The sequence below is a fragment of the Jaculus jaculus genome, chromosome 12, assembly GCF_020740685.1.
Source record: "Jaculus jaculus isolate mJacJac1 chromosome 12, mJacJac1.mat.Y.cur, whole genome shotgun sequence".
Lineage (NCBI taxonomy): Eukaryota > Metazoa > Chordata > Mammalia > Rodentia > Dipodidae > Jaculus > Jaculus jaculus.
The window spans coordinates 97,080,987-97,104,482 of record NC_059113.1 but is presented as its reverse complement, the minus strand read 5'-3'; the positions used below and the strand labels follow the sequence as shown (position 1 = coordinate 97,104,482).

At 39.4% G+C, this 23,496-nt stretch overlaps 1 protein-coding gene across 1 annotated transcript in view; it reads left to right on the top strand.

Annotated features, from left to right (window-relative positions):
- Iqcm (IQ motif containing M) overlaps positions 1-23,496 on the top strand; it is a 311,800-nt gene that overhangs the window by 48,463 nt on the left and 239,841 nt on the right. The window contains exons 4-5 of the mRNA XM_045130639.1: positions 1,081-1,168; positions 12,376-12,464. Of these exons, the coding sequence (XP_044986574.1) occupies positions 1,081-1,168; positions 12,376-12,464 (177 nt within the window). The remainder of the gene's footprint in view (positions 1-1,080; positions 1,169-12,375; positions 12,465-23,496) is intronic.

The window sequence follows — 23,496 nt, the reverse complement described above, 5'->3', positions numbered from 1 at the left end:
CCAATGAGGCTGTAAATTTTTTTTTTTTCTGACATAGAACGTTTTTGTCTCATAGGGTGTTGTAGTTATCTTGTTGCTGGCACAGAGCACCCAACCAAAAGCAGATCTTGGGAGGAAAGGCTTTGTCTTGGCTTATAGAACGGAGGGGAAGCTCCATGGTGGCAGGTAAAACATGGCATGAGCAGAGATTGTGCGTCACCTCTGCCGCAGAATGAGGAGCACTGCAGAAGAGAGTGAGCTGAACACCGGCAAGGAGAAGCTGGCTCTCACACCCATGAGCCGGTCCCCAACAGCACACGTCCTCCAGCAAGGCTCCACCTCCCAAATCGTCACCAGCTGGGGATCAAGCATTCAGGACATACGAGTTTCTGGGGGATACCATATTCAAAGCACCAAATATGTTCTCTGTATCTTTTAGTAGGCTTAAGCAGTGAGCCATAACAGTATTAAGGCTATAGTATTCCAGGCAATTGACTTACTCCATTATCTGTACAAGTTAGAAAGTAATGGGCATTTAAAATGCTTATGTAATTTTTCTCTTTTGAGTTTCTTTTTTTTTAAAAAATATTAAGTGGAACTTTGTCTTTCTCTGGCTTTTGGTGTCATTCTCTCTAAAACTGATGAGGCCTTTGGAGCAGAAGCATTCCTCTTTGCATTAACTAATGATTTGCTCAATTAGTTTCAAAGAGCAGACTCCCTCATATAAACTAAGCTTGATGGCAACAAGGAATGACAATGGTGCTGATAGGTGTGGATGAAGCCATTTATATTCATTAGTTTGTGTTATGCTTTTTGTGGGCTTTTTTTTTTTTTTCTTGGAACTAGCACCTTTCGGATATATATAGTTCATTTACTCTATACTTTTCAAACCTAACTTTTAGTAGTTGCAAAATATCAAAGTAGCATGAGGTGAAAAAAATGATTCTGCTGTGCTTTATGGATATCTCTGTGTTAGTAATGTTTTGAAGAATATTGTCTCTCATTAAAATTTCTGTGATTTGCAATTTAATTTGAAAAGTGTATTTACAACCTGAAAACTAATAGTACATACAATCAAATCCCTTTTTTTTTAAATTTCAGAAAATGTTAAACTGAGTACAATCATGACTGATATTGACTCTGTGAGTAAAAGAATGGAAAATGAAAGAAAGCACCATGGAAAGCTCAGGTAATGTGAAATTAGTAAATCTATAGTATAACGTGCACGTGTGCGCACACACGCACACACACACATGCACACACACTTCCAACTTCTTTTCTTTGCCAATTTTCCCTGACCAATTGTAATGATTTCTCAGGCCCATTAACACCCCATGCATGAGACTAATTTATCTCTCTGCTCGAGTCCCTCAAAGTGTATCAATTATCAAAATTTTAGTTTTCAGTTCAATTAACTTTTGAACTGGAGGATGTCTGAGTAGTTAAGCAAACCATCTGGGTTTTACAGTGCATAAGCTCAAATCCAATTTGTGTCTTTCTTGAGAAAAATGCCATATTTTATGATAATATTACATAAGTTTGGAATTTTAATAACTCTTTTGCAGCAATTATGGAGCAGAATAAGTTATGATTTTCCTTTTAAAATCTAATAATTAAAGGTTAGTCTCTTTTTAGCAGAAGGTGAGGCTGGATCTACAGAACATGGTTTGAATCCAAGATTTTTGAGCATTGCTTCTGCCTTCCTAAAGTGTCTGGAGATGGGTCAGTTAATTTTCTGAATTATTCTAGAGGATCATGTCACTATCTTCCAGACACCTCTACAATGGTGTACACTATTGTTGACTTTAAGGCCCCAGTCATAATCTCTAATACCTCTTCAGTACATGCTTGATAAGGACTTGCAGTAAGTAAATATACTGCTATGTTTAAATGTATTTTTGAGCTGAGTGTGGTGCTGCACTCAGGAGGCAGAGGTAGGAGGACTGCCATGAGTTTGAGGCCAGCCTGAGACTACATAGTGAATTCCAGGTCAGCCTGGGCTACAGTCAGATCCTACTTCAAAAAACCAAAAAAAAATATATATATATTTTTGATTGCTTATTTTACATCAAATCATTAATATGTCATAAAATTTGGGAAATTGGCACAAACTAGAAATAATAGACATTTGAGCAAATGCTGCTTTGACTATAATGAATGTTATTTGTTTTTTTAGTTTACTTCCTGAGTTGCATTTAGTACTTGAGGGTCCATGCTCATAATAAGTACTTGTTTGGATTAAATATCATATAATACTCAAATTTGGAGGAGTAGAAAGTAAACATAGCAAAACTACAAGAAGTTTGCTTTTATTTGTGATAAGATAAAATACAAAATTACATAGGAAAATAAATTGTTGTATTGGGAATTTAATAGTTTTTAAAAATTCCGTCTATGCCCAAAGTAACTCAAAACCCAACTTGGCATAACACAGGGGTAGCTATGGAAGGAATACTTAATAATGCAGTAAAAGCAGTTAGAATTTCAAGTAAGATTTATTTTTATCTTTTATTTTTTAAATCTGGTTACCTCTTCTAATTTCTTTTTTTTTTTCATTTGAGTTTATTATTAGATATGGACATATTTTGTATGTAAACATTATATGTTGGTACCATCCTTTTCTTCTTTCCTGCCCCTTTTCTGAAGAGAGCTTCCTTTTTGGGGATGCAGGTCAACTCCATGGAGATTGTGGCTCATGCATTGTAGTGAGGGGTGGGGAGAGGCAATGTCTATGTGTAAGATATCACATCATGTGACTTTGACAATCTTTCTGTCCCCTCTTCTGCAAAATTCCCTGAGCCATGTTGGGAGCATTTTAAGTCTACTTCAGTGATGGGCATTTAGGAGCATCTGGATCTCTGGTTTGGTAGGTGTTGAGTGTCCTCAGTATCTTTTTCCATTGCCCTTGTGCTGATACCAGCTTAACTAAGAAAGAAGCTCTCTTGTTCATTTCTACAGTTCTTCTGTGGTTTCAGATGGGGCTGAGGTAGAGTGTTCTGGGTCATTTATCTCCTCTGGTCCAGTTTCCATCTGAAAAAGAGAAACAAATTATCCAATGGAGAGTGAAATCAGTGCCAGTTAAATGGGATAACCATTATTAATTTAGAGAGAATTAAAAGGGTTTAGACCTTCTTATAGTTTAAGGTTAGTGGGAGCTTGACATTGGAAAGCAGAACCATTATCTGGATATGATTCTGACTTATTTCCCTGTTCCAGATATGGTTTCCTTTCCACTGAGTGGATCTGTTAGCCAATCCAAGAGCAGTTGGTTACCCACCATGGCTGTGTGCCACTATTGCACTTGTGTGAGCATTATATCAGGTTTTTCACTTCTGAATCACTTAGACTTTGAGTTGCTTGGACAGATGTTGGCCACTTTCCCCTGCTAGCTCATGTAGCACCTTCCAGCACTAGATGGACTAATTGTCTGGGGACTGGCTCCCTTCTGGATTCCAACCAGTTTTCTCCATGGTCCATGTCAACAGCGTTTAGTGTCTTCAACAGTAGGGTCATACCATTAAACTCTGGTGAGCAATCAAGTTCTCTGACAGAAGACTGTCTTGTTTATTTTGGGATATCTAGTAGGTCTCTCATTGTGGATGTAGACCACATCCCAGTACAGGGAATCGTAGGCCAGTGTGAAGGAAAAAGAGAAAAAGAAAAAGCCACAGAAGAAAGAGAAACATGAGAAATTTGAAGTTAGGTTTCTTCTCACTCTCTCCAGGGCCCTTCAATTCAGGTGCTCCTTCTAAGGTCCTCTTGAGGGTTCCCCCTCTTAGTCTGATTTCCAGGACATAGGGTTCTAAGGTACCAGTTCAAACTGGGTTCAGTTTTGTGTCCTCCTCCCCTTCCCCTTCTCCCAAGCCCTACCCTCCCTATCGTCCAAGTGTCACGACACTCTTCAGTTACGTCAGCAACTTAGGCTGATGCAGGTAGGAACTGCAGATGAGTGAGACCATGTGACGGTTGTCTTTCAGTGATTGTGTGAGTTCACCTAGGATGATCCATTCCAAGTTCAACCATTTTTCTACAAATTTCAATGTTTCATTTTTTCTTACTCCTGAGTAGAATTCCATTGTGTAGATATGCCACATCTTGATTATCCAGTCATCCAATGATGGGCACCTGGGTTGATTCCAGCTTTTAGCTATTATGAACTGAGCAGCTATAAATATGGTTGAGCAAATATTTCTGAACTGATATGTTGAGCTTTTAGGGTAAATGCCCAGTAAGGAAATAACAGGGTCTGTTGGTAACTCTATATTTTTCCTTTTAAGGAGTCTCCAAATTGATTTCCATAGTGGTTGTACCAGTTTACATTCCCACCAACAATGAATGAGGGCTCCTATTTCTCCACAGCCTCACCAACATTTGTTTTCTTTTGATTTTTTAAAGTTTGCTATCCTTACTGTGGTAAGGTAGAACCTCAAAGTTGTTTTAATTTGCATTCCCTAATGGTTAGGGATGTTAAACATTTTCTAAAGTGTGTGTTAGCCATTTGTAATTCTTCCTCTGAGAACTCCCTATTCAGTTCTCCCCACTTTTGGAGTGGGTTTTTTTTTTTTTTTGATTTTTTATTGTTTAGTCTTTTTAGTTCTTTGTAGATTATAGATATTAGGTTTCTGTCAGTGGTATAGCTTTTTCTCCCATTCAGTGGCTCTGCTTATGGTATGTTTGTCTGTGCAAAAGCTTTTTACCTTCATGAGATTCCATTGGTTGAGTGCTTGTTTAATTTCCTTGGCTACTGGGGTTTTGTTCAGCAAGTCTTTTCTCAGTTCTAAATTGTGGAGAGTGCTACCTATTTTCTTATACTAGTTGAAGAGTTTCAGGTCTCATACTGAGGTCTTTAATACATTTGGACTTGATTTTTGTGCATGGTGAAATGAGTGGGTCTACTTTCATTTTTCTACATATGGTCATCCAGTTTGTATAACACCATTTGTTGAAGATGCTGTCTTTTGTCCAGTTTACATTATTGGCACCTTTGTCCAAGATCAAGCAGCTATAATTGCTCACCCTAAGATCTGGGTCTTCAATTTTGTTCCATTGGTCTATGTTTATGTTTTTATTCCAGTACCATGCTGTTTTTGACACTATAGCTTTGTAGTATAGCTTTAGATCAGGTATGGTGATACCACCAGAGGTGTTTCTTTTGCTGAGGATATGTTTGGATATCTGAGACCTTCTGTCATTCCATATGAATTTTCAGATCATTTTTTTGAACTCTGTGAAGAATGATCCTGGTATTTTTATTGGTATAGCATTAAATCTGTATATTGCTTTTTGTAGAATTACCATTTTCACAATATTAATTCTACCTACCCAGGGGCATGGGAGGTCTTTCCTTATTCTCAAGTCCTTCTCTATTTCTTTCTTGAGTGTTTTTATGTTTTCATTATATACGTCTTTCACACCGTTGGTTAATATTATTCCAAGGTATTTAATTTTTTTGTTGCTGTTGAAAATTGGACATCCTCGCTAATTTATTTATCTGTATATTTGTCCTTTGCACATAAAAAAGCTAGTGATTTTTTTTGTGCATCGATTTTTGTCTCCTGCCACTTTGCTGAAGGGATTTGTCACCTTTAGAAGTTTTGGGATGGAGACTTTTCGGTCACTTATATATAGGATCATGTCATCTGCATATAGGGCTAACTTGACTCCTTCCTTTACAGTTTGAATCTCTTTTATTTCTTTTTCCTGTCTTATTCCCTGGGCTAGTACTTCTAGTACTATGTTGAAGAGCAGTGGTGAGAGTGGGCACCCCTGTCTTGTTCCCGATCTCAATGGGAACTCCTTGAGTTTTTCCCCATTAAATAGTATTTGGGCTTTAGGAGCTTTATATATAGCCTTTATTGTGTGGAGATATAAACCCCATGCCCATTTTTTCCAGTGTTTTGATCATGAAGTGGTGGTGTATTTCATCAACAGCCTTCTCTGCATCAATTGAGATGATCATATGGTTCAGGTTATTTTTGTGGTGTAAATGTTGACTGATTTCCATATATTAAACCATCCCTGCATCTCTGGGATGAAGCCTACTTGATCAAGGTGGATAATGCTTTTGATGTGTTATTGAATTTCATTTATGAGGGTTTTTTTTTTTTCCAGAATATTTGCAGTTTTCATGAGGGATATAGGCCTATTCTTTCCTTATTGCATCTCTGTCTGGTTTTGGTATTAGGGTAATGCTAGCTTCATAACAAGTGTCAGGGAGGATTCCCTGGTCTCTAGTTACGTGGAATAGTTTGTGAAAAATTGGATTTAGTTCTTCTATGCAGTTTGGATAGAATTCAGCCAAGAAGCCATGCAGTCCTGGAATTTTCTTTTTTGGGAGGTTTTTGATTAACTTTTCATTCTCCATGGATGTGATAGGTATGTTCAGGAGATTAATCTGCTCAGAGTTTAGTTTTGGTTGGTGGTATGTAGGAGTTCATCCATTTCTTCCAGATTATTTAACTTTATTGAGTAGAGGTTTTGGAAGTATGCCCTGATGATTCTTCAGATTTCATTGATGTCTGTTCTGATCTCTCCTTTTTCATTTTTGATTTTGTTAATTTGAGGCATCTCTCTCTCTCTCTCTCTCTCTCTCTCTTTTTTTTTTTTTTTTGCTTGATTAGTTTGGCCAGGGGTTTGTTAATCTTGTTTATTTTTCAAAGAACCATTTCTTCCTGTCATCGATTTGTGAAATTGTTTCCTTAGTTTCCAGTTTATTAATTTCTGCTCCAATCTTTATTATTTCTTTCCATGTGGGGTGCTTTGGGTTGGATTCTTTTTTTTTTATCCAGTGCGTTTAGGTGGACAGTCAGGTTACTGATTTGTGATTTCTTTGTCTTTGAATGAAGGCATGTAGGGCTATGGCTTTTCTCCTTATGACTGCCTTCATTGAGTCCTGTAAGTTTTGGTAGGTTGTATTTTCATTATCATTCAGTTCTGGGAATTTTATAGTTTCTTTTTTGATTTATTCCTTTACCCATTGATTGTTTAAAAAAGTGTGTTGTTTAGTCTCCATGAGTTGGTGGAGTTCTTGATGTGTCTCTTGTGAATTTCTAGCTTTAAAGCATTGTGATCTGATATGATGCAGAAAGTTACTTCCATTTTCCTGACTTTATGAAGGCAAGCTTTATGGCCTAATATATGGTCAATTTTGGAGAAGGTTCTGTGGGCTGCTAAGAAGAATGTGTATTCTTTAGAGTGGGGTGGAAAGTTCTGTAGATACCTGTTAGGTCTAGTTGATCTTTGATGATGTTGAGGTCTATTACTTACCTGTTGATTTTCTGCTTGGATGATCTGTCTACTGATGATAGCGGAGTATTGAATTCTCTGAATATGGTGGTGTTGGTGTTTGCTTCTGTTTTATTGTTGAGTTGATTTTGTTTTATAAACTATGTTGCCCCTGTGTTTGGCACCCACAGCCACACTATATATATATGTGTGTGTGTGTATGATTGTGATGTGCTCATGTTGGGTCATTCCCTTGATGAGTATAAGTGCCCTTCTTTGTCCTTTTTGAATAGTTTTTGGTTTGAAGTATATTTTATCAGATATTAATATATCAACACATACTTGTTTTTTTATATCCATTTGCATTTTCTAACATTTCACCCTGAGGAGATGCCTATCTTTAGTAGTGAGTTGATTTTCCTGAAGAGAGCAGATAGAAGGGTCCAGTTTTTTGATCCATCCTGATAACCTGTCTCTTTTGCTGGGTGAGGTAAGTCCATTAATATTTAAGGTTATTACTGTGAGGTTTGAACTAATCCCTCCCATGATGAGAGGTTTTATGGGCTTGGTGCTTTCTTGTGTTTTGTACTGTTTTGAGCCTGGTTTATTTTGGTTATTGTGATCTTCTGGTTGGCTCTTGCGATTGGTTGTTTGACTGTTCTGTGTGGAATATTCCCTCCAGTATTCTCTGTAGGTTTGGCCTTGTGTTCATATAATCATAGAGTTGACTTTTTTCATGGAAAGTTTTTCTTTCACTATCTATTATGAAGGACACTTTTGCTGGGTGAAGTAGCTCAGGTTGGAAGCCATAGATTTTTAGACTTTGAACTGTTCCATTCCAGGCCCTTCTGGCTTTCAGGGTTTCCATTGAGAAATCTGATGAAATTCTGATGGGATTTCCTTTGTATGTTGTGAATTGTTCTCTCTTTCTGATTCTAACACTCTCTCTTTGTTTTTGTTGTTGAGTTTTAACTATCATGTGTCGTGGAGAGTTTCTTCTTTGGTCCTTCCTGTTTGGTGTTCTGTGGATTTCCTATATCTGGACGGGCATCTCTTTTGTAAGATTTGGAATATTTTCTTCAATAATTTTGTTGAGTATATTCTCTATGACTCTGGTTCGGATTTCCTGTCCTGGTATACCCATGATCCATGTTTGGTCGTTTTAGGGTGTCGCATGGTTCCCTCGTTCACTTGATTTTTTTTTTTTTTTTTTGAATTTAGTTTTTGGCCATTTGATCAATTTCCTCTGTCTTCTCTTCCAGGTCAGATGTTTTGTTTTCCATATGAGTAACTCTACTGGTGAGTGATTCAAGAGAGGTTTTTATAAATTCTATTTGATTTTTGTTTTCTGTTGTGTTATTTTGTATCATGTCTATCTCTTTTTTTCAGGTACGATTTCAATTCAAGTTATGATTTTCTTGATGCTTCCTGTAGTTCATTCTTGCATTTGATCAAATCTTCATTAAGCTTAGTCAACTGGTTTTTGAGACCTTCCATTTCTTGACTTACCTTAAATTTATTCATATCTCTTTGGAGGGTTCTAACATTTTCTTCAATCAAGTTAAGCCTACTGTCAATGGCTAAATGCTGTAAGACACAATTCTGTTGGGTTTCATTGATATGATTGATGGTTATTTGATAGTTTGTTTCAAGTTCAGCGATTTTTTTTTTTTAAATCAGGGCCTCATTTGTTGTTGTGTTTTCATTGTGGGAATGAATTTCTGTTGATTTCTTTATGATTTTATTGGATGCTTTCAAAGTAGGACTAGGCTTCCTTGCTGGAGATCTCTGGGTTTTCTGACTTTAATTGGATATTTTGCATTGTTCTCAACCCATTTTAGGAAGACTCTTTATTTTACTGAGTAGGAAGCAAGTTTTTGTACTTTGGCCAGTTCACCCTCTGATTCAGGTGAACAAGGATGTTGTTACCTAGTGGCCAGTCAGGATACCAGAGCAAAAGGCCTGATTTCACAGCTCACACAGGGGTTAGCCCTCCCCAAGCAAGGCACAATGGGACCTACCAGGACGAGGGGACTAGGAAGAGCAAGGGAACAGGGATCTGGCTCACTTTGTGCTGTGATCCTCAGGACACCGACCAGTGCAGGCAACCCAGTCTGGGGAGGTGGGAGGAGCCCAGATATAGTGGTCTGGCCCACTCACTCCAGATTGCCACCCCCGCCCATACACTGTGGGTGCAAGGAACTCCAAATGGGGAGGTGGGAGAAGCCCAGAAAGGGGTCAGGCCTGCTTACTCCAGAATGTTGCGCTTGCTCACACACTGACCAAGCAAGGAACTCAGACCCAGGAGGAGCCCACAAATGGGTCCTGCCTACTCACTCCAGGCCCCCATGCCTGCCCACACACTGCCAGTGCCAGGAACTCTGAACAGGGATGTGGGAGGAACCCTTAAATGGTTCCAGCCTACTCACTTAAGACCACTGAGCCTGCCCATACACTGACCCTGCAAGGAACTCAGACCACGATTTAGTTTTATTTTTCTTTGTTTATTTTTATTTATTTTTTGAGAGAGAAAAAGCGTTAGAGAGAGGGGCAGTGGCATTCCAGGGCCTCCAGCCCCTGCAACTGAACTCCAGATGCGTGCTCCAACTTGTGCATCTGACTTACGTTGGTCCTTGGGAATCGAACTTTGGCCCTTTGGCTGTGTAGGCAAGCACCTTCATCACTAAGCCATTTCTCCAGCCCTCAAGTAAACTTTTAGTAACTAGAAACGTTAACTGAATTCCCTTGAAAATAATTTTCAACACATTTAGATGAAGCCAGTAGCCCAAGAAACAATAATAATAATAATGACTTAGGAACAAGTGGGACATTCATGAATAATAGATTTGATCTGGTATAGTATATTTCTGTGCAATGCTTTTCTCAAGAGAATTGGATATTTCTCAGAGAACTGTTTCTTCTGCAACTTGTGGAAGGTAAAAGTCTCTTGATACCCTAAGTTCCCATTTTTAATGAAAACTTGTCCTGCTTAATGAGGAAGATCAATACCCTCAGAAATTAAGAGCAAATGCATGTGCTTAAATGACAGCCGAGGGCACATAACGCCTGAACCTCAATCCAGTTGGGTTGCCTTGTCTTTATTTATAGCCAGTTTATGCTGGTTACCTGTTTTTTGCCTTGGTTGTTAGCTTCATTTCATTAATGTTGGAGTGTGACAGGAATGTAGGAGAAAAGACAAATAAGTGTTTTGGGATGCATGACTCACATTCTTTGAAAACCTACTCTCAGACCAAAAAAAAAAAAAAAAAAAAACAATCAGACTGAAAGCTATCAAAATCTAGTTCTCCACATAATGCAGATAAGAAATGAGATTGTAAGCAACAGAAGGAAAACACAATCAGTATGCAATCACACAGAGAGCAGTTAGCAGTTAGGCTCTCACGCTAATTAGTGTGAATTACCTGGCTCCTTGGGAGACCCTGCAAAGGTTTCTCTTCAAGTCATCTAGATTCTTGTGGAAGAGGTTTTGTATCTCCTACAATTCCTCTGAAGATGCCTTAGAAAGTACTAATTACTGAGGTGATACACAACATTATTTTTAGATGGAGATGAAAATGTTGGTACAACAAAAGAAATTTCCTGAAACCAAACATGAAGAAGTAATAAATGCATGATTTCTTACCTCCCCCACATTTTTCTATTTTTGTATTTTTGACCTGCAGAAAGCAAACAAAATTGAATATTTCTGCATTTTTCACGGGTAAGCTTAAGAAACTGATGTTATTCAATGAATTAAATTCATAGGTTGTTATATGTTAAAATACTATTTTTGGACAATAGTGGTGTATGTGGGTGCATTCTAAATGTTAGTTTTTTATCAACAAAATTCAATGATTTGTTTATTTACTATTGCTGATATTTTCTGTTGATAAAACTGGGTGCATTTGGAAGTATGATAGCTGTATATCTTTAAATGTACCTTTATCAGTCAGGCAAGTGACCTGGACTTCTCTTGATTTTGTAATCAATGAGAGTTATTTGTTTGTTCCATGACAATTAATATCTTGGTGACTATGACCACTTTATTGATAGGATATTGATAGAATCACTCAGGGTATTCCTAATTGTGCCAAGCTTTTTTTGTTTGTTGTTTCATTTTGTTTTTGTAGGCAGGGTCTCACTGTGTGGCCCAATCTGGCCTCAAATTCACGGGCTGGAGAGATAACTTAGCAACTCAGGTGCTTGGCTGTGAAGCCTAAGAACCCAGGTTTGAGTCCAGAGTACCCATGTAAGCCAGATGCAAAAGGTGGCACATGTGTCTTGAGTTCATCTGCAGTAGCTACAGGGCCTGGCATGCCTATTCCCTCTCTCTCAATTTGCCTCTCTCCCCCCTCTCTCAAATAAATAAATAAATAAATAAATAAATAAATAAATAAATAAATAAATAAAATATTTAAACAATCCCACTTCTGCCTTACCTAACAAGTGCTAGAGTTATAGGCATTTGCCAGTACACCCATTTCTTCATTCATGTTGAAACAACTGCTTTTTAACTGTAATGTTTTAAAATATTTTGCTTAAGGAGATGAATTATTTTTTTAGGCTCTTTCATTAGTAGGGAACTGAACATGTTTGTTCTAATATGAAATTAGCTACATATTAGGAAGAATAGCAAACTATGTCTAATCAGTGTAGCTTTGCTCTAATCTTCGTAGCATATAGATGAATTCTGGAATTACAAATGGAATTATGTCAGTTATTTGCCCAAATCCATGGACATGCCCCTTGACAGTGAAACAGATAGGTTTTTTAATAGATGAGTTATGTAGTAACTCTTTGTTGAGTGCCTACATTGTTCCAGATGTTATGCCCTGACCAGAATAGTCCGTTTCCTCCCCATTACATGGTAATGTTTTGATGAGCAATAAAGAAATAGGTATGTTGCTTACATATTTTTCTGGTTTTCTTAGGTGGGGCTTATTCAGGAAGTAGATATTTTCTGCTTGTTATTCATGCTCAGAAACAGCAAAATTTGACGTTATTCTTTCTGTAGTAAATATTTGCTCTGCGGGGTATTGGGTGAGCGGGGGACACCACAGGGATAGTCCTGTTGCCTGTGCTTCTGAGAATTGTCATGTTAGTCTTGAGGGTTTATATTATAAAACAGGCTGTTCAGTCACTCAAGGTTATAACTTCATGTTTTGGAAACAGGTCATTGGAATTCTTACAGACCCTTCCAACCTATCCTGGCTTGCCTTTACAACCCACGGCCTCTTTCCTGAGATTTCAGAGAGAATCTGGTGAGTTCCACGAGGTAAATGCTAGTAGCAGCCTGGTGATTTTTCCTGATTTTAATCACAATTCGTATGGAACAGAATCATTTCCTTGTCAAAAGTTAAAAAGAGATTGTGGGAACAACTATGGAGGCCTGGCAGCAGTTGATATATATATGGTAGCGTCTCACTCTAGCCCAGGTTGACCTTGAATACACTGTGTAGTCTGAGGCTGGTCTCGAACTCATGGCAATCCACCTACTTCTGCCTCTCAAGTGCTGAGATTAAAAGCGTATACTGGGCTGGAGGGATGATCAGCAGTTAAGGTGCTTGCTTGCAAAGGCAAAGGTTTGATTCCCTAGGACCCATTTTAGCCAGATGCACAAAGGGGTGTATGCATCTGGAGTTCATTTGCAGTGGCTAGAGGCCCTGACACGCCCATTTTCTCTCTTTCTCTGTCAAATAAATGGATAAATATAAATAAAATATTTTAAAAGTGTATGCCACTATGCCCTACTTTTAAATTTTTTCTTTCTTTCCTTCTTTTTTTTTTTTGGTTTTTCAAGGTAGGATCTTGCTGTAGCCCAGGCTGACCTGGAATTCAAATTCACTATGTAGTCTCAGGGTGGCCTAAAACTCACTTTGATCCTCCTCCCTCTGCTCCGGGTGCTGGAATTAAAGGTGTTTGCCACCACACCTGGCTCAGTTGATCTTTTATTTGAATTTGAGAAGGTAGGTTTTTAAAATTATGTGTGAATGTTGAATGTTGTAGGAAGTTGTAAAGACAAATTCATTTACAGAAGTTGAGTTATTGCTGTCTTTAAAATACATACATTCTTCCAAAGAAACTACATATGATACTTTAATGTCTCTAAAGTGCAGTTGGAAAGTCTCTGGAATGCGCAGACTGCTTGGAGACCAAGGGATCTATCGATTCGAAGAATCTATTCTGTAGTCTCCTCGCTTTTAAACTTGTTACCAATATTCTTGTGCTTCAGGCCATCATTAAGAGAGAACTCTTTTTGTAGAGTGAATCTTCGATTGATTTTGGGGGAAATTTTCAGGTTTGCAGAACAAAAATCCATGTTGGCTTTTCAAGATACTACTGAGTAAAATTTTCTTTATGCCACTTCAGTTTTACCATCCTGTGTTTGTTGGAGTTATTCTACAAGGATTCAAGTAGCAAGTGGAAGCTCATTTGTGAGCTGTGAAATACATTTTCATTAATCTAGAGAATATGAATATTAAAACTTGTGAATATCCAACTGAATCTTGAAGTGATACATTAGATCTGTTTGAAAATTTTGGTTTCTGTATTGTCCCCTGGCTAAAATCACTTCAGGATATCAACCAGATAACTTGAGGCTAACAGGGTAATGGAATACTGGGTCTCAATTGAGCCTAGAATTGAGTGTCTATGTGTTGAAGTAAATGCTGGGAAATATTCACACATGATATAGTGTATAATAATTTTGGTTTATTTATATTTATTTATTTGAGAGCCACAGACACACAGAAAGAGTCAGACAGAGAGAGAGAGAGAGAGAGAGAGAGAGAGAGAGAGAGAGAGAGAGAGAGACAGACAGACAGAGAGACAGAGAGGGAGAGAGAGAATGGGCACGCCAAGGCTCCAGCCACTGAAATGAACTCCAGACGTGTGCGCCCCCTTGTGCATCTGGCTAACGTGGGTCCTGGGGAATCAAGCCTTGAACCGGGGTCCTTAGGCTTCACAGGCAAGCGCTTAACCACTAAGCCATCTCTCCAGTCCCGGGACAACAGTTTTAATAGGTAGTAGTCTTGAAATATTATAGCACTGAAAGCAGAGGTCTGCAGCTCTTAACCGTGACACATTAAAGTCTGTCAATTCTGTGCCATTTGGAGTTAACACAGAATCATGCAGGCAAGTCAGGTCCATAGCCTGTGGGCTGCGTGTGTCCCACGTGTTCTGTGAATGGAGCCCGACGCTTTTGAAGACGACAACATCATGCTGAAATTTAAAGAACATCTTGCAGAGCACTTTCTTAGTTTACTGATGGGGTTGAAAATTCTCCTGGCCTTATTTTGAGTGTTGACATTCAGCTGTCTGTTTCCCCACACCTCCTTTCTTAAACAGGGCTTGACCATCACTGTTCAGTGTCAAGTTCATAGTGTTGAGACCTTCACTAAGTGTATCCTACAACACTGCACTGGAGTCCATAAAACAAATGGACTTACTGTCACCTATGGTCACTGAAGCCCTAGTCTTTTTTTTTTTTTTAAGATTTATTTTTATTTATTTATTAGAGGCAAAGGGTAAGAGTGAGAATGGGCATGCCGGGGCCTCTAGCCCCTGCAAAGGAACTCCAGACGCATGTGTCACCATGTACATCTGGCTTACGTGGGACCTGGAGAATTGAACCTAGGTCCTTAGGCTTCACAGGCATTCATCTTAGCCACTAAGCCATCTCTCCAGCCTTAAAGCCCTGTTCTTGACCATGGTAATTACCAATGTGTTTTCTGATTTCACCCTCTCTGCTCTACTCCTGAAACTTGTTTACTGTGCACCCATGACTCATACTCAATAACCAGAAAAAAAACACCCTAAATTCTTTATCTTTTATTTTATTTTTAAAAATATTTTTAGTTTATTTAAGGGATGGAGCTAGGGAGGGGGAAGAGAGAGAGAGGGAGAGGGAGAGGGAGAGAGAGGGAGAGAGAGAGAGAGGGGGGGCACACCAAGGCCTCTAGCCACTGAAGACTAACTCCAGACACACGCTCAAGCTTGTACATCTGGCTTATGTGGGTCCTGGGGTATTAAACCTAGGTCCTTTGGCTTCACAGACAAGCACCGTGACCACTAACCATGTCTACAGCCCCTCCTTTTTTTTTTTTTTTTTTTTTTATCTCTTAAAGTCTTCCTTTAGTTTCTTGGCATCCCTGAAGTCTGTCTGGTGGGCATTTCTTCCCGGGAAGCTCTCTGAAATGGTGCTGTGCCTACTTCCATCCTTCTCACCTCCAGAGTTGTAGATGAGGAAGTGCCTTTCTTGCTCCTTATTGCTGCTTCCAGACCATTCTCCTGCCCCCCAAATTCTCAGCTATGGCTCTCACGTCATCTAACTATCATTCCTGTCTTCTAGCAATCATTACTGATTTGTGCCTACCCTGTCATATCTGAATGAAACTTCACACCAGGCCCCATCCTCTCTCACAATTATTCTTGGTGATTTTGGTGTACAGTCATTATAATTTGAATGTAAATTGTCCCCCATAGCCCCATGTATTTGAATGCTTGGTCCCCAGCCTGCTGGTACCCTTTAGGGAAGGCTGTAGGACAATTAGGAGGTGGACCCTTGCTGGAGGAAATGGGTCTGGGGGGAGGGTTTAGCCCAACCCCACTTGCTGTGCTTAGTCAGCTTCCTCCCTATGGCTATGTCCATGGCCTGCTAGGCTTCCTCCACAGTGAAACTTCCCCCGAAACTGTCAGCAGAATCAAATCCCTTTCTTTCCATAAGTTGCTTGTGTTTGGGGTTTTTGTTTACAGCACCAAAAGAAGTTATAGGCATGTATGCCGATTACCTGTTTCTGATTCACTGGTTTTGCTATTCCTTGTCCTTGTTTCCGCCAATGGTTTTACCCACTACCTATTCTTAGTGATGGCCTGGCAAACTTGGTAATACCGCCAGTATTCAACTTTGATTGGTGCGTGCCAGTGTTCTTCCAGATCACCCTATGATGTCCAACAGTATTTCAACGTCTTCGAGGAGCCTTAGGACCCCTGATGCTTTTTTTTTTTGTTTGTTTGTTTGTTTTGTTTTTTGAGGTAGGGTCTCACTCTAGCCCAGGCTGACCTGGAATTCACTATGGAGTCTCAGGGTGGCCTTGAACTCACGGCGATCCTCCTACCTCTGCCTCCCAAGTTCTGGGATTAAAGGCGTGCGCCACCACGCCTGGCTCCTGATGCTTTCTATAGGGCCAAGGAACGTCTTTTTACCCAGCTCATAGCTTTATGTGCTAACCTCGTTACTGTACTCTTAGATTCCAGCCCATGCCCAACTGCTTACACAGCATTTCTTTTCTTAGGTTTGCTTTTAGCACTTTCGGTGATTCTTATAGACATACACACATTTGTTGATGCTTTGTACTTTAACATATGAACATAGCGCAACTTGGTCATATTCCTATTGGGTTATACTCTTGTCTTCCCGTTCCTCCACCCCCATCCCATGGTGAGCCCTTCTGACTGGGGTTATTGGTATTCACTGTGGGGTCATGTGGAGTAATAGTGGTATTTTTCCTACATTTATATCATTATACTTTATTTTTTACGAAATATTTTATTTGTCTACTTATTATACACACAGACACACACATATACATGTATATATGTGTGTATATCTATCTATATCTATGCCTATATCTATATCTATATCTATATCTATATCTATATCTATATCTATATCTATATCTATATCTATATCTATATCTATATCTATCTATATCTATATCTATACACACACACACACACACACACACACACACACACATACACAGAGAAAGGATGGAAGAATGGTACACCAGGACCTCCAGTCATTGCAAATGAACCTCAAATGCATGCACCACCTTGTGCATCTGGCTTATGTGGGTACTAGAGAATTGAACTTGGATCCTTAGGCATCACAGGCAAGCATCTTAGACACTAAGCCATCTCTTCAGCCCCTATACCATTTTAGTTTATCCATCTCCTTCCCCCATCCTTCTCTACCCCCTGCCCTCTTCCTATTGGTCCCCTTCTTTTGCCTAGAGTCCTTTCATCTGTTTTCATCTCATATGAATCCCATAACCCCATCTCTTTAATATCTCGTCCTCCTGTCTTATGGTCCCCATTATACTTTCCTGACTTTTAAATTTTATTTTTTATTTTTTATTTTTACTTATTTGAGAGCAACAGAGAGAGCGAGAAAGAGGCAGAGAGAGAGAATGGGCGCGCCAGGGCCTCCAGCCACTGCAAACCGAACTCCAGACGCGTGTGCCCCCTTGTGCATCTGGCTAACGTGGGTTCTGGAGAATCGAGCCTCGAACCAGGGTCCTCAGGCTTCACAGGCAAGCGCTTAACCGCTAAGACATCTCTCCAGCCCCTGACTTTTAAATACAGATTCTGCACAATGAAGACATTAAAAACTTGTTTATTTTTTTAAACCTTAAAAATTTTTAATTTATTTATTAGAGACAAAGAGAAGGAGAAAGAGAGAGATTGAGACACAGAGAGAGAGAGAGAGAGTGAGGGAGAGAGAGAATGGGCATACCAGGGCCTCTAGCCACTGAAGATGAACTCCAGATGCATGCACCACCTTGTGCAACTGGCTTACGTGGGACCCAGGTAATCAAAACTGGGTCCTTAAGCTTCACAGGCAAGCACCTTAACCGCTAAGACATCTCTCCAGCCCTTGTTTATTTTTTTTTTTGATCATGGCTTAGTTTGCTTAACATAATGATCTCCAGTCTCATTTGTTTTCCTGTACATACCATGATTTGATTTTCTCTTTATGGCTGGAAAGATTGCAGTGGTATATGTGGTAACTCAGTATTCTTACCTGGATATTTGATAGGTATTTCAAACTTGTCATGTCTAACTCGGGAACTGCGTATGTGTTCTTTCTGCCTGGAAAGTTCCTTCTCTTAGGTATCACTCCCTTGCCATTCTTAGGCTTTGCCCAAATGTCTCCCCCACCCCTAACACTGAAGCTATCCCTTGAAGTTAACACGATTTCAGTGTACCCTCCCACAAGAATATACTTCCCGTGGAGGCATGTACTTCTGACTCATCCGTTCCTAGTAAATCCCTCAGACCCAGAATAACATCTGGTTTATGGGAACGGCTTACTATAATTTGTTGGAGGAATGAAGATGTTACTATTTTGTAAAACAGGTGTACAATGTATCACATTTTATAATTCAAATGATGAATGTAATCTAATTTATTAGAATAATATTTTTTTCTTGAATTTTTTTTTTTTTTTGAGATAGGGTCTAGCCCAGGGTGACCTGGAATGTACTGTGTAGTATCAGGTTTGCCTCGAACTCATGGTGATCTTCCAGCATCTGCCTCCCAAGTGCTGGAATTCAAGGCATGCCCCATTATTCCCAGCAGAATAATATTTTTACCTGTGGAGCTCAGATATGTTGTTCCATTCTGAATTAAAAACACACTTGAAGAGAACATAGCTAAAAGGTTTTCCTTTTAAAAAAAACTATTTCATTTTTTTTTTCTGAGAATATGATGAACTTCTGCATGCAGAATTCTTAAAATGCTTACTAAATAGTAAAAGAGAACTTTTAAAATCTGGCTGGATTATCACCAAAGCATAAAAATGTATGCAGAAAACACAAGAAAGCCACATTTCACGGGGTTTAATGGCTGTTAGAAGAGTTTGCTGTCATGGCTTATACCCATTCGTGCTGGTCTAGAATATTATTGAAAACTAACATGAAAAGAAGCCTGGCCATGCCCCTTTCCTATCTTTCTTTTATTCACCCTTCTTCTCTCAATAAATTCTGTCAATAAATATATGCAAGTGTATATGAATGTTTTTAAATATGAATACACATGGTATGAAGATCTTATTCATGTGGTGGCATCTTCTCCTGATACCATGTGTGACATTTTTGTTACAATAGTCCATAAAATGCTCGACATAGGGAATCACGGAAAAAGAACCTGTAGCCACATGTAGAACTTCTGGGTAAGATGGCAGCGTAGCAGCTACTCCAAAGCAGCCTGGGGGAGGGGTGGGAATAAGCAGAAAAACAGAAAAATATACTCTTTTGCCCCAAAGCAAAGGTGTATAAAGAATTATCAACCACCGCAGAGAAGCAGGGAGACCCAGAGCTTCTGGCAAGCAAGAAACCAGCCAGAATTGGCTCCTGCCTTGGCACCAGTGGCCCTGGTCCTCATACTCATTTGGCCTGTCATGGAGCTGCCAGAGCAGAAGCCAGGTGAAGGGATTTTCCATACACACCAGCCTCCTCACAAAGTCAAGAAACCCGAAGGAGGAGATAGCAGGGACTAGCTGAACAGCTGCTGAAGGAGAACACTCATGGGACCAGCTGAGCGCTCTGGCACGACTCCAGGCACCCTGCCTTACCATCCCTTCCCCCTGGCTGCCAGTACTGGGAACCACCAAAGCATCCACCCAGCACCCAGCACAGCCGATCCGAGCACCAGATCTGGCAACCCAAGCAGCCTAGCCGACTCCACAGTGCAACAGAGATGGACCAAGGTGGGCATTCAGAATTGGTGAGTTTGGAAGCCATCTCAAAATGGCACAGGGCCTCCTTACACCAAACCAGGTACATAGGCCTGCACTAGACTGCTAATCTCAACTTCCATGCAGGGCAGGTTATGTGTGAGATTTGACTGATGTATTCTTGGTCAGTTTTACCATTCTCAAATAAGCTCCCTTATTTGAGAACACAAATTTTGGTGTTGATTATTGTTGCCTTTGGTGTTTCCTGATTTATAGGGCCTTTGTTTTCTTCTGTCATTATTGGGGGCAGGGTCTCACTTGACCCCAGGCTGACCTGGAACCCATTTCAGACCAGAAATCTCAGCCTCCCAGTTGACAGGATTAAGATTAGGGGGCAACACACACCCTTAGAGACTTTGAATTTATTAGATTTTCTGTTTTAACTCCAACTTTTGCAAAAATACTCTATGCTGGTTTTGATTGAATGTGTATTGCTCAGTCAAATTTTGGAATTTGCCAGTAATTTTCTCTACCCAGCCTACTTGAATACTTCTATAGCTGGAAACTCAACACCAAGGGTCACTTCAGAGCCACACCTGGTACATTAAACTCCTACCCAGAAGATATATAAAGTCATATTTACACATCTAAGAATACTGTAGATAATTAGAAAACCAAAGCATCAAATTAACTCAAGATGCAAAAATCTGTGCATTGAAACAAAAAAATATTAAGGCAATACAATTCCACCCCAAATCATAAATCCATCTGAAATAACCTTCAGTGAGACCGATTTAGATAGTGTTGAGCAAAGAATTAAAGAAAATATTATATCTATGTTCAAAGAAATGAAAGAAGAAAACAAACTCCTGAATGAATCTCAAGAGAACCCACGAAACCAAATTAATGAAATACGGAGGTCAATACAAGACACGAGTAAGCAAATAGACATAACTAAAAATGCCAATCAGAAATATTACAGGTGCAAAATAGAGTAAGTCAAATAGAAAATTCTGTGAAAGTCTCACCGGTAGACTGGATCAAAGAGAGAACAGAATATCTAAACTAGAAGACCAGGTAGCAGATATAATATAGTCCAACAAGGAGAAAGACAAACTAATAGGGAGACATGAATGGGAATTTCAAGACATTTGGGACACTATGAAGAGATCAAACGTAAGAATTCAAGGTATAGTAGAAGAATTGCACTTCAAAGGCATAGGAGGTATTTTCAACAAAATCATAGAAGAAAACAATCCCCAAATAGAGAAAGAGATGCCAATACAGAAACAGGAAGCCTTTATAATGCCAAGTAGACAAAATCAGGAAAGAACCTCTCACCACCATATTATAATTAAACTACTGAATGTAAAAACCAAAGAAAATACATTGAAAGCCATTAGAGAGAAAAACCAAGACGTAGGCTTGCAGCCTGGGTTAAAATGCAGGATTCTACTATTGGTTGCCTCCAAGAAACTCACCTTTCCATAAATGATGGACAATATCTTAGGGCAAAAGGATGCCTTTCAAACAAAATGACCTATAAGATAAGCAGGACTTTATATCCTGATATCTGACAGGATAGACTTTGAACTAACATTACTTAGGAAAAGTGAAGAAGGTCACTTTAGATTGATTAAGAAACCATTCCGTGGGAGGACATTGTGATTCTGAACATATATGTGTCCAACATGGGGTCTCCCGATTTTACCAAAGAAACATTATTAGACTTAAGGTCACAGATAACACCAAACACAGGTGTAGTGGGTAACTTCAATACCCAACTCATCAATGGATATGTCATCCTGACAAAAAATAAAGAAGCATCTGGATTAAATGAGGTCATAGAACAAATGAACCTAACAGATATCTACAGAACATTCCATCCAAATGCTACAGTGGCAGGAGGTCCTGGAACACACACTCTCTCTCTTGGTCTATCCTAAATATATAATAGACAAAGTTCTTGTCCTGAGGTTCATATTGTATTCAGATTAGTGGCTAATTATTACAATTTAAAAAATATATTTTATATTTACTTATTTATTTGAAATGGAGAGAAAGAAGCAGAGAGAGAAAGAGAGAGCGAAAGAGAGGGTATGCCAGGGCTTCCAGATGCAGCAAATGAACTCCAGATATATGCACCACCTTGTGCATCTGACTTACATGGATTCTTGGGAATCAAACTTAGATCCTTTGGCTTTGCAGGCAAGTGTCTTATCTGCTAAGCCATCTCTCCAAGCCCAATTCCTACAATTTTAATATTGTAAAAAAAATCCATACTACCATATGAAAAAACATCTAGAGAAAAAAAGACATTTCTATTAATGTCATCACTCTCTCACCACCAATTATGAATTTCAATAGCTTGGGTTTTGCCTTATTGTTTGATTTCTTTTATATCTTTTAAAAACTGCAATTATGTACATTTGAACATTTCTTTTTGTTAAGTGGAATATAAGGATTTCATTTGATTAGTTGTGCAAATGTCCATTTCAGTTTCTCCCATTGATTATCAGATTATTTTTACTCTGTGTATCATAGCAAACCCTCAGCTTTTTCCACAGTCTGTCCCTTCTGGGTAGCCAACATCAGGGAAGAAAAGCCATATTCTTTATTTCAACCGTCTGACATGGTGAGAAGGTAGCTGAGCTAAGGAAGGGAGGAATGCCTTTTCCAAACATTTTTGAAAGTGCAAAATAGATTTTTTTTGTTTTGTTTTTTTGAGGTAAGGTCTCACTCCAGCCAAGGCTGACCTGGAATTCACTATGTAGTCTCTGGGTGGCCTTGAACTCACAGTGATCCTCCTACATCTGCCTTCTGAGTGCTGGGATTAAAGGCATGCATCACCACGCCTGGCTGCAAAACAGATTTTAAAATATTTATCATGTATTTGCATGTATGTGTGTGTGTGTGTGTGCGTGTGTGCGTTGTGTGTGTGTGATTATGTGCACATGTGCCAAGTTCTCTTACTGCTATGGATGAATGCTCTTCTGGTTTTAGGGTCGTGACTGGCTGACAGGCTTTGCAGGCAACTGCCATCGACTGCTGAACCATCCTCTCACACATACAAAATAGATTTTAAAAAGAAATCAAGGGGCTGGAGAGATGGCTTAGGAGTTAAGCGCTTGCCTATGAAGCCTAAGGACCCTGGCTGGAGGCTTGATTCCCCAGGACCCATGTTAGCCAGATGCACAAGGGGGCGCACGCGTCTGGAGTTCGTTTGCAGTGGCTGGAGGCCCTGGCGTGCCCATTCTCTCTCCCTCTCTCTACCTGCCTCTTTCTCTGTCTGTCTGTCGCTCTCAAATAAGTAAATAAAGATAACAAAAAAATTTTTTTTTAATTTATTTATTTGAGAGCGACAGACACAGAGAGAAAGACAGATAGAGGGAGAGAGAGAGAATGGGCGCACCAGGGCTTCCAGCCTCTGCAAACGAACTCCAGATGCGTGTGCCCCCTTGTGCATCTGGCTAACGTGGGACCTGGGGAACCGAGCCTTGAACTGGGGTCCTTAGGCTTTACAGGCAAGCGCTTAACCGCTAAGCCATCTCTCCAGCCCAAGATAACAAAAAAATTTTTTAAAAAAGACGAAATCAAGGATTTGATCTGTCAATGCAGGAGGAGTGAGTCGGTACTGCTTACCTGTGTACACTGCAGTATAATTGCGCTTGGACTTTAAATTCTTTTCTCACCTATCTCCAAAAGCACAATCCTTGTCTATACAATCTTCAAGTGTCTTGTCATAACTATGTTAATTCCTTGGTATCACTTTAGTTATTAGCTTATAGCAAGATGATTTTAAAATGACCAAATAGAAATAAAACTTACGGGATGAA